The 12,286-nt window shown below is 44.0% G+C and overlaps 1 protein-coding gene across 1 annotated transcript in view; it reads left to right on the top strand.

Moving 5' to 3' along the window:
• The window catches only part of ext1b (exostosin glycosyltransferase 1b), a 115,341-nt gene that overhangs the window by 67,790 nt on the left and 35,265 nt on the right, over positions 1 to 12,286 (top strand). The window contains exon 2 of the mRNA XM_034124367.1: positions 10,857 to 10,950. Coding sequence (XP_033980258.1) covers positions 10,857 to 10,950 — 94 coding nt within the window. The remainder of the gene's footprint in view (positions 1 to 10,856; positions 10,951 to 12,286) is intronic.

Here is a 12,286-nt window from a genome sequence, read left to right as displayed (position 1 = left end):
TGCCAACCCTATGTCCTGTGCCGTTGGAGGTCCCGCCGACTACTCTTCTGCCGGGGGTCCTGCCAACCCTATGTCCAGTGCTGTTGGAGGTCCCGCCGACTACTCTCCTGCCGAGGGTCCTGCCAACTCCACGTCCAGTATCGTTGGAGGTCCTGCCGACACCTGTTCCGCTGTGGGTCCTGCCAACCCCATGTCCTGTCCCGTTGGGGGTCCCGCCGACAACTGCTCCGCCAGGTTTCCTGCCAACACCAGATCCTGTTCTGTTGGGGGTCCCGCCGACACCTGTCCCGCCGGGGGTCCTGCCAACTCTGTGTCCTGTTCCGTTGGGGGTCCAGTCGACACCAGCCCTTGCTACATCCGGGGTCCCATTGACACCAGCCCATGTCTTGTTTGGGGTCCCGTCTGCGCCTGTCCGGTCGGCTCCGGTTCCTGTCCGGTCGATACTGGGTCCTGCCCGTCCTCCGGAGCTGTCCTGTCGGCGCCTTTCTGCTCGTCCTCCGGAGCTGTCCCGTCATGACCTTCCTGCCCGGCCTCCGGAGCTGTCCCGTCGGCGCCTTCCTGCCCGTCCTCCGGAGCTGTCCCGTCGGCGCCTTCCTGCCCGTCCTCCGGAGCTGTCCCGTCGGCGCCTTCCTGCCCGTCCTCCGGAGCTGTCTCGTCGCCGCCTTTCTTGTTCGCCCTCGAGCCCCGGCCTCCTGAGTTTCTCCAGCCGCGGTCTTCGCCCTCGGGCTCGGCCTCCTGATTCTTCCAGCCGCTGCCTTCGCCCTCGAGCCCGGTCCCCTGAGAGCCGCTGCCTTTGCTCTCATGCCCGGCCCCCTGAGTCCGCCCGCTGTGGCCGTCGCCCCTTTTTGGACTCTGCCTTGCCCCCGGGCCGTCCGCCCGGGACCCCTTTCGGGCCCGTCCTCCGGACCCCCTCCACCCACCCTTTTTGAAGTGTTGGACTATGTTTTTTGGGACGTCTGGGATCCGTCCCTTGAGGAGGGGGTTATGTCACGATCTGTCTGTGTTGTGTTTTGTCTTGTCTTTTTCTGGTTTCCTGTTTTGTTTTGAAATGTTTTCCTCGTGTCTTCTCTGTTCCTTCTTCCTGTGTTTGCCTTCCTGTCTTAGTTTCCCTGGTGTGTCTGATTGTTTGATTGTGTTCACCTGTTGCCCTTGTGTTTCTGCCTCCCTTACCCCAGCTGTGTCTCGTCTTGTGATTACCCCTCTCTGTATTTAGTCTTGTCTCTTCCTGTGTTCCCCTGTCGGTTCATTGTTGGTTTTTCCTGTCTTCCTCCATGTCAGTCATGTTTGTTTCTCCTGTCTCCCACCATGTTGGTCACGGTCAGTTTCTGTAGAACCTATGTGTTTCATGCCATGCTATTGTTAAGCTTTGAGAATAAAGCTCGTTTTTGTTTCGAGACCGTTTACCTTTTCTGATAGTCTGCATTTGGGTCCTACCCTTCCACGCATTCCTTACATTTACTGCGGTAGTCATGGCGCTGGATGCAGGTTCATAGCATTCTTCACAGTGCTGAGGGACCCAGGTGGCTACACGACCGGGTTTTGATTTAGATTTAGAGGAGTGTTCAGAGGGAATACATTAGAGTGTGTTTGCGGACAAGAAATTAGAGGCGATTAAGTCTCTACTCACCTATTGGATGAGAGTGGAAATGGTCTTTGCCGGCAGATGGGACCCCGATAATGGTCGGTGGGGCTTTGAAAATAAGGTGTGTGTGTGTGTGTGTGTGTGTGTGTGTGTGTGTGGATCTCGGTAACTCTGCGCTGCTCGTTTCAGTGGCTCTGATGACAAAATGTGTCCGTGTTTAAAAAAAGAGGCCGCCGCAGAGCATGTGCGGACATGTCTAAATCTGAGACCATCTCACACATATGGATCTACACACACACACACACACACACACACACACACGCCAAGTAACAAGCACAGTGAGTCGTCCCGAGGGCCATCTGGAAGTGCAGAGAGAGGCACAGCTGGTATCCAGTGAACATCCACGGAGTCCGGACCCCTCATCTGCAAGGCGCCAATCACTGACTTAGTGTGTGTGTGTGTGCATGCAAGTGTGAATCGTGATTCTAGATGCCCATGAAAACAAATCCCCCAAATATTCTTGGAAACGTGTTTGGAATAGGTGTCGCCTAGTTTGAAATCGACCTCACTTCCATCCTCTGGAGAAATGTGTGTGTGTGAGCAGTACGGAACTCTGACTACTGTGCAGACACTAAATGTAACTGAAAAATTGCCTCCATCTGTTGGCAGTGGAAAAAATCTGAGAGGACAAATTGAAAAGATTGCAAGGATAAAGCCGTCATAGTGAATTAGTATCGCGGCAGGGAGACTTCTTGTTATCGGGGTATTTGTAAAATATTCAGGCTTTACACGTGTGAGGGGGGAATGGGTAGCTGCAGGGAGAGGACAGGACAAGTTTGCGCGAGCGTACCGAGTGTGAGTCTGCATGTATATGAGCCTTCTGTGTGGACATGTTTTTTTTTGTTGTTTAGGCTTATGTGGTTCATTCCCACCACCTGCAGCTAAACTTCCCAGCACTCATTTGAATAGTAATATGGATCTATCGCAGCTATGCAAACTAGCGTGACATCTCAGAAATTCCTTAAAGTCAGTTACTTTTGAATTCAAGCTGCAACACTGAGGTGCTGGGACTTTCCAGGCAATATCCGACAAGTATGGTTCATTTATTGGCAGCTTGAGGAGATTTAATATACGTTAGCTGTGAAGGCTGCAGGTCACCAGGGCCTGTGTCAAGCTGTGCAGATTTTCATAATGTAATAGAGCTTTTGATTCTTAGTTTTGAAACTCAAAGGGGTGTATTTGTCCCTGAAAACATTTCCAGGGTTGTTATTTGTGATTGAAATGTATTCACGTAGGGGTAAGAGTGAAGGGAGCTAGAAAGGGGAGAAAAAAGAATAACAGAGATATTACCACGGACCTATCAGTCAGTAATTCCCCTCAAGAAATTGTTCTTGACGGGGCGGAAAGACCTGTCATATTAAACTCTTGTTCAAATGTTATACACAGATAAATCTGTGTTCCGCTGAAATCCAGTCAAGATGGTCTTGGGTTCATACCTGATATCAGAATACCTCTCAGGAGAGTCTCTAGCCAACACTTGTTTTACTTTTCCAACTTATTATGCATACAACTGTCTGTGAAAGCTCACGATCAAAGTCACAACATCACACACTGTCATTAACACTTCATTATGCTCCATCCGCGGGGATCAATATTGTTATTTTGGATACTCAAAGAGGTTGTCATCTGTTTTTGCTGATTATTTCGCACTCTCAATGATGAAACCAGCATGTGCAGGAACACATTCTTCCACTTATGCAGATGACCGATGTTGGTGTGTGGCCTGCGCAGTCCGGTCCCCGATGCGTCCTCCGTTTGCTTAGTGAGCTGCCACACCTGTGACAACAGCTGTCTCTCTGTAATGCACTTTCATCTGGCTAATATTGTTATAGGGTATTACAATCTGGATGTGTGTGCTTTATTAATTTATTGTTTGATGGCTCGCACTGCTCTCAGCTTGTCTTTAGGCTTGATTTCAGGGAGTGATTTTCAAAAATGTTAATATTATTATATTTGTTAACCTAACTTATGAGTCTTATTTTTCATTATTTCCGTCATTCTGTAAGTTGGGAACTCTTTGAAACAGCCTAGGACACTCTTAAAAACATTTTTATTTTTTTTTACCAGTCAAATAAAGGTTCAATTACAGAGGATGTATTTTAAGGCTGACGAGTCTACAAATTCACTTGAAGCAGTGTCGTCTGCGATAGTAGTTAAGCTATACAGTCATGTTAAAATATACCCCGCCATATGTGGACGCTTTCATCCAATGCACATTAAAGCTCCAGGAGTATATTTGTCCTTCATGTGCTTGTAACTGCTGTGCTGCCTTTTCAGCTGCCACATTTTAACGTGTAACTCTTTAGATGTGGCAAGCTCTACCCGTCAAACCAGCCGCCATGACATAGTTTTCTTCACATGCACTCAGCTGTGTTTCACATGTCAAACTACCACAGAGCTACACAGGGGTGTGACAGTCTCAGGGTAAACTCTTTATAGTTCTGTAAGTTTAATCAGGTTGGCCCCGCGTGCGGACAGAGCTCAGGGTTGTCATGGGTTCGACCACAGAGAGCCTGTTTGTTTGCCGCGGCGGACAGGGGCGGTTCTAGGGGGGGGCCAGTGCCCCCCTAACACTGACTTTGGACCCCCCTGTGGCCCCCCTGAATGTCATTCTAGTCGGACCCATTAGAGCGTAAAAACTGTAATCTGAAATAAATATGTGTACAACAAGTAAAACAAGAATACAGTTTAAAAGGGGAGTGATTTGTAAAATATTCATAAAGAAAAAGTAAATCTGTTTACAGTTCTGTTTCATATGGGTGTTGAGAGATGTATCCATAGATCTCTTAATGTTGCTCTCAAAGTGCACCAGATTGATGCTTTTAACTTCAATATTTAAAAAAAAATCTTCCATGCCCCCGGACCCCCCTAGGGGAGGTTAGGTCCACCCACTTTACCTCTGCTTACACCTATATGCCGTGAGCTGATTATCGAGCCTTCATTGTAACAGTCGCGGGTACACTGTGTTAGGGCTGTGCAATTAATCGTATTTTAATCGCAATTGCGATTTTGGCCTGCCACAATTACGAAAACAACATTATCGGAAAAAATGATTATTTTGCTTTGCTAGGTTGTGACCGTGCACTGCAACATATTTGATCTCATTTATTTTAGTCTCATTTATTTATCATATTTATATATGTTTAGTAGCTTGTTGAAGTGCGCTCCAAAATATTTGTTGATCTTGTTTATTGGTATTTATTATTTTGATATTATTTATTTAAATGTATCATTTAATTTATTTTTGTATTGGTTTTTCAGTTGAATTATACGTTCAGGGTAATCAACAGTTAAAAAGATACTGTTCAAATTATTATTTGTTTTAAAGTTCAATAAATGGATGTTTTCAAAGTCAATGAATAATCTTATTTAATAATCGTGATATCAATTATTGACCAAAAATAATCGTGATTATGATTTTTGCCATAATCGAGCAGCCCTACCCTCTACTACACCCAATAATACCTTCATTGTAACAGTCGCGGGTACACTGTGTATGTGTGTGTGGGGAGTGTTGCAGTAGAAAATTCCACTGTAGCGCCCGGTACCTTAATGGGAAACCCTACATGTTTGAGCCCCCTCTATGAAACGTCAAGCTACCCCACAGCACCCCCAAAAGAAAATCTCTGGCACCGCCACTGCTTCTTATGCGCAATTACTTCATACTGTCTTTGTCTTTTCCGTCCTGCATTTATTGTGCCCCCCTCAGAAAATAACTGGCCCCAGCCTGGCCGCCCCCCCCAGTCAAATTGGTCTAGAACCGCCACTGGCGGCGGACCTCTGGGTCATTCCATGCTAGAAAGCTAATTGGAACTAGCATAAGCTGGCTAATGAGCGCTAATTAGGCTAATGAATTAGATGCAGAGTGTACAGCGGGCGTTATGGCTGCGTAGGAGGAGGAAGATGGGACAAAAATGGACAGGCACGCATCTGGATGCACACATACGGACAAGTTTCCCCACATAGCTGCAGGGGGGATAAGAAGAGAGGGCGGAAAGTTAGGGGACACACACATTCCTGTCACACACTACTGACTTCTCTTTCAAGCTCATATCTGTCGCTATATGCATGTGCGCACACATCTTATCATCCTCAAACACACACATTGGAGCATATGTGGATACAACACACACATTCCCCCCCCCCCCCCCCCCTCACCAAACACACTCTATCTCTGTTAGTCAGGAGCCAGAGATGCCGCCTTTTTTTTTTTACCCAAAGCTCGGTTAGCCTGCACATCTGTCCTCCTCTCATGGGAACACACGCAACAATATGCTTCGACTTAGACACTTGTGTGTTTTTGAGGAGGATGAGGCTCCTGTTTAATTACTGCTGGAATCTGTCCTTAGTCTTTTTTCAGGAGTTATTAACAAATTAGCACATCTGCGCCATGACATTCATAATGATAAATAACTTGTATATAATCTTTGATGTTCATCCTCTACATTGTGCAGTTCACTTTCATGTGCAGAAGGACACCGTGAGAGGAAATTAGAGCATTCTTTATCATAAATTAATAATTTACTAGAGGGCTGTTTTTCAGTAACAAGATCTCATGAGCACACACACTACAAACCTGGCTACAATGCAGTACAAAAATACTTCCCTGTATTTTGTTCCAGCCATCAGCAGACCTCCAGACACCCATTCTTTCACACACTCTTGCAGACACACACGTACCAAAACCCACTTTGGAAGACAAAGAAATTAAAGAAAGCGAGACAGGAGAGAGGTCCAGGAGGCTAATGTAACAACAGCCGCAATAAGCAGTAAATTGGATCTCTTATTCTCTGCTCCCTGGAAGACTCTCAGGCTGGTTGTGGTTTTGTGTTTCCATCACCCTCAGGCTTCATGTTCAGGCGACTGCTGGATGCCCACACGGCACCAGAAAGTCCAGATGGCAGACCACCAAGTGCACACCTTTGGGAATCTGGGCTTGACTTAAGTTAACTAAAGTAATTACATTAACTCAAGTTAGGGCAGTTTTCAGATACCTTACTTCATTGAATGTGCTTTATATGTGTACTACACTACATTTCACAGGAAATCATAGCACTTTTGAATCTTTTCAGTGTGTTTTGATTTGATTTGACTAATTCATTTAAAAGTAAACAGCTCCGACACGGTAAGTGAAAGTTGGGATAACACAATACAGCCCAAGACTCTACTATCCTGCAATACAAGAACAATGGGGCTCCTTATTTTCATGTCTTCCACATGCATCATTAACATTTTAGCCTGCTTGAGTCATTTTTTGTGTAGTCATCAATTGCATATGTATGACACCTCGTACATCGTTCAGTATTAAAGGGGCCCTATTGTGCTTTTTTTTGTTTTCTGTAGTGTATAGGTTTGTAATGTCACAGGAGAGGTACTAAATACAAATATGAACCTGAAATTAAGCATGATGGGGCCTCTGAAGGATACATTAAAAAGTGAATTCAAGATCAATTTGGAGCTAACTCATGGAATAACATTTATTTTGCTAGCTAGCCACAGCTGACAAACGCGTTAAGATGGCAACACTCAGAGACCGTTTGTCCACAAAGGAGAAGCTTGCTTTGATTTCTTCTTGCATCAAAAGACCAATGTCTTGTTTAATCCTCAATATGGCTCGTCTGCCTCTGTTATCTTTGTGAACTTCATTTGTTTTACTCTAGAGTGGAAAACTTGACATATTTAGCAACATTCATTATTATTATTGATACTTACTGACTGAAGGATCAGGTTGACAAAGAGAGCATTAACTAGATAGTGTGTTTATACAATAATACAGTATCCATCCTCCTGCTCTTCCACCCCCTGACCTTCTTGTCTGTGTGAATGTAGCGCCATCCCATGTAATTAAGTTGCCGCAAGTGAAGGCCTTAATGGCAGGTTGCCACGGTAACCATGTAGTACGTTGCCGTTGGGGCTTGCGGTGAAGTGTTTCTAAACTGCTTCACAGTTGTTGGACATGCTGACACGTGCACTCAACACACTCGTATGCATACCAAACGACAGGGTGCATACACAGAGGTCACTTCCTGCGCTTTATTACACAAAGCCTTGTTTTCTGTCTGCTTCATATCTTCTGAGTGCACACTTGTTCCCTCCAAACGTGGCAAGACACATTCCCAGTAGGCTGTTGCATTACCTTTGTCACACTTGCTTTGTTTCCTTCTCACCCTACTTTCATTGTGTCGTCTGTCTCTCATAAACACACATATGCAATGGAGAATCGTACACATGTTTTAGTGTAAATATTGAAATACACACAATCAAACCCTGCGAGCTAGCTGTGGTTTGCCTCTGCCTGCTCAAGGTCACAGGGACAAAACGAACCATGGCTGTTGTTAGACAGAACAGATAAGGTAGAGAAAAAGGGTGAAAAGATGGCAAAAGCAAGCTGTGGCCTCTGGACCCAGCGTTAACCAGCAGGAAGGTGCAGGAGAGAGGAGAAGGGAGGTCAATGTGGGTTTACACAGCAGGGAACTACATCATGTTGGCCTCTCCCTGTAACCTCCTCGCCATAATTCAAATCTCTACCCTGCTCAGAGTAAATCATGTCTTTAAGTAACAATCCGTGTCATGATAAGGTGAAGATGCACAGCAGGTGAATCATGTAGGAGGGTTGTACTGGCACCTTTTAAAGAGAACAGCCGCAAGTGCATTGCATCTTATAAAACAGAGATTAACTGGAGCGACTTCTGGGAGAATTCTGGGAATAAAACCTGAAAGAAAAACTAAAGTTTAAAAGTTCTGCTAATGACAGATTACATTAGGTAATTAGTATTTGCAGATAACTTAGCGTTGTTTAAACCTACAGAAGATCTGACACACACAAACGTTGTCCAAGGGCTGTTGCATGTTAAATCCACACATTGATATTCACTGCCATCAGATGCCTGTCTGTTTTGTGGAAACACACACACACACACACACACACACACCGTCCAAGCACCCAGCTGGTGTGGAAATATGGGCTAAGATAGCTTCTCCGTCTCCATCGACAGGTGACGGAACGTCAATGTGAGGGCGTGCAGCTGTCGCTTGTACGCGCCGCGTGTGTCTGCCAGCCTGCCTGCCTGTGTGTGTATGTTTGTCTAAATGTGTGTTTTTCGCCACAATAACTGTGTTATGTGCTGCACAGCACGTTATGCATGTAGGTGTAAAGAGGGTGGGATTTTAGAACAGGCTGTCTTGTCCCCTGCACTTCATTAGAGCTCTGCTAAAGAATCCCGCCAGCAACATCAGCAATCACCATCACCACCAAGTGTGTGTGGTGTGTTGTGTGTCTGTGTGAGGTGTTTAGCTTGGTGCTTGGCTTCCAGCTTTGCCCTGTCAGCTCGGCCCATATTCACAGGCGCACAGAAGGCACACGCAGAAGGCAGCATCAGCAATCACTCTGAACAAGCTACACCACATCCATGGCATCATCAATACAGCAGAGTGTGTGTGCATGGGGGTGTGTGTGTGTTTTGTAACCTTTATCTTGTATAGACTATGGCTAAATGAGAAACCCCGAACCTGAACAACCCATAGGGCTCATCACTTAAATTCTTTGTGTCATTTTCAAACAAAAATCCATGGTGTCAAAAACTAAAAATGGATATAAAATAATCATGACATTCTTACCCTAAGGCAACAAAAGCATGTCATTCATCTTCTTCTCCACTTTTTTCTACCATCTCTTTATAGTAAAATGCATTTTCTGAACCTTTTGTTGAAAAAAGATCGTTAACCTTAACAATTAGACTTACCACAACAACCTTCCAATTCCTGGTTCGGCACTTTAGCTGGCACTTCAGTTGTTAGGTGGCATTTATTTGCTCTGTGTGTCTGTATAAGTGAGATAGAGACAAATAATCCACACAGGGAGCCATTGCTGTGTCTAAACTTGGTGAAAGCAAGACGGAGAGGGAGAAAGCGAGAAGAAATAAAGATGGGAAAGGAGAACTAAAGAAATTGAGAAAAACCATGAGATTGAGGCATTCAAGTACTTTATTAAGACATACGTACATGGCACCATTGCTTGAAATGGCAAAACCCATAGAAAACAGGCAAACATACAGACTGAGGCACATATTTCACAGTCTTTCTATTTCTTTGAACACACACACACACACACACACACACACACACACACACACACACACACACACACACACACACACACACACACACACACACACAGAGCCAGCTGTGTGGTGGTAGCAGGTGTCACTCTCAGCTCATTACCCCTGGCAGGGTTGATCACCCTGTTTGGAGAGCAATAAGACACACCTCACTGGAGAGATAGAGGGATGGAGGGGGAGAAAGAGGAGAGGGAGGGAGGGAACATCCACCTCCTGCTTTAAGAGATAGAGGGATTGAGAAAGGCAGCGAGTGAGGAAGAGGAGGTGTATAAAGTAGCGTATGGTTGGTGAGATTGAAGGGGGCGGGTATGATGTTTATGTATGGAAAGGCTGTTAAGTGAAAATGTAACAAGCAAAAAGGGGGAGATTTGTGAAATCCACGAACATCTGGATCATATTTTTTTGCCGTCATTTCTATTTGTAACAATAACATTGCTCACAAATGTAATTGGTGTGACTTGGGCATACGGCCACATCATTAAGAAGAAGTTAGACATTGCTTGACAATGAGGTTTATAGAACCCATTTATAACCTAACACCAGTTGTAGTACGCTGCAGTCAGGGGGTTATGACACATGTTTAGTAAAACTGTTATCAGCTTTGACCTTCTAAATAAAGGGGTTTAGATAACCTGACAGATTGTCTGACAGGACGTGTAACTGCTTATCGTACAACCCATGTTTCCTTGTAATAGACCAGACTTGTCCTTTGAGTCAATTACAACAGAAACAGTAGAGTTTCACAGCAACCAAAGCTTATACCACAGGAATGGCTGGTTTTCAAATGAAAATGTTCAACAGGATTTGAATGTTTTCCTGATTTGTCTACTTAAGTCATAAAAAAGCTGATAATGTTGCTGTAAAAGTGTGTTTCCATGATTGATGTCTGACATAACCCACAAGCGGTGTTTAACTTGAAAATGTTTTTTGAACTATGAGAAACTATCTAATTGTATAGCTCATTACAAGAGGTAGCAGTGATGCATGTATTCCTGTAATTACACACATTTTTTGAGCATGTTGCCATAAATAACATGTTCTTGCTCATGTCAGTAACCTCATCGTGTGTGTGTGTGTGTGTGTGTGTGTCTCTGCAGGTACGACTACAAGGAGATGCTCCACAACTCCACCTTCTGCTTGGTGCCCCGTGGCAGACGCCTAGGCTCATTCCGCTTCCTCGAGGCGCTGCAGGTAGTTTGCAGTAACACACACACACACACACATACATGAACATTACACACAACATCCCATTACGGGAAGGCACTGCTGTACTCTGTAAATGCATGCCTACCAGTAATATCACCAGGTCTAAATAGGATCCTTTACCAACTAGCATTTGTTGTTTTAATGTTGCTGCTTCTTCCAGTAATAAAGGATCTCTAAATCATTACCAACTTTTATGTGAAACTAATAGTGTAATAAATATAAACAAACACGCTTCACTGAGGAGATTTGCTGCAATTTCCTTCCTCTAACTAAAAGGTACATTTTAAACGGGATTGAATTTGCAGATAATCTTTCAACCTGTTGCCTGAAAATGATAGGGTAGGAAAAATATAAACTTTGAAAACATATTTAGTTACCATGAGTCTACCGAAAAAACATGTTGTATGTATTCATCCACATAAAATGCTCAAATAATTAGACCTTATATAAAATGGTTAGTGCTCTTGATTAGTTTGAATACAATCAAGAACCTGTTGTCCTCTGAAAAACTGCTCTTCAGAGTATTAACAGTTAGAATGAAGGGTCACACCAGGCTATATCAAATATCTGTTAAATAAAACTTTGTGAATTATCCTGTATTATCCCGTACATCATTGTCCCATTAGCCACCAAGCTAACAAGCTTGTACACTAGTTTGTAAAGCTTTTCTGAACTCTTAACTAATACTTTATTTAATACAAATAATGTCATCTCTGGTAAGAAAATGGCCATGTGGAGGAAGAATAGAAAGAAACTCAGGGAGCTATTTTGACTGATTAGCCATGTTCGCAGCTGGCTAGCGTGTTAGCAGTGAGAGCTAGCCAAAATGATTAAAATGTTCCCACATACTGTACATGCCAACTATTTTGGCTCTGTTTTTTAGGTATAGTTCAAGTGAACCAAAAATAAATGGTGCAGTGATTTCATAATATTAAAATGCTTTACAAAGAAAAACCCATCAGGTTGTTGTGCCTGTTGAAGTTAATTGTACATTAAGTGGAAATTGCTACACATAATGTATCGCTATACCTTGTCAGACTGTATGACTTTACCTGTCATACTAACCAGGGAGGTAAATTCTTCCCATCAAGAGTCCTTTGTCATTAATGCATTTACCTCCACTTCACTCAAACCCCTTGAAATCTACACACTTCACAAACCTCTCTTTTTCTCTCTCCATTTTTATAACTGCACTGCACTCTTCCGCATTACCACTGCACTGTCCTTTACCTCTCCTTACCGTCCACAGAGTGCAGCCACATAAGTGTGCTTATCTCACTATCAGCTGCCACACACACATACTCACACACACACACACACA

The sequence above is a fragment of the Trematomus bernacchii genome, unplaced genomic scaffold, assembly GCF_902827165.1.
Source record: "Trematomus bernacchii unplaced genomic scaffold, fTreBer1.1, whole genome shotgun sequence".
In the NCBI taxonomy this organism is placed as follows: domain Eukaryota; kingdom Metazoa; phylum Chordata; class Actinopteri; order Perciformes; family Nototheniidae; genus Trematomus; species Trematomus bernacchii.
This window is presented reverse-complemented; position numbering and strand designations above follow the sequence as displayed.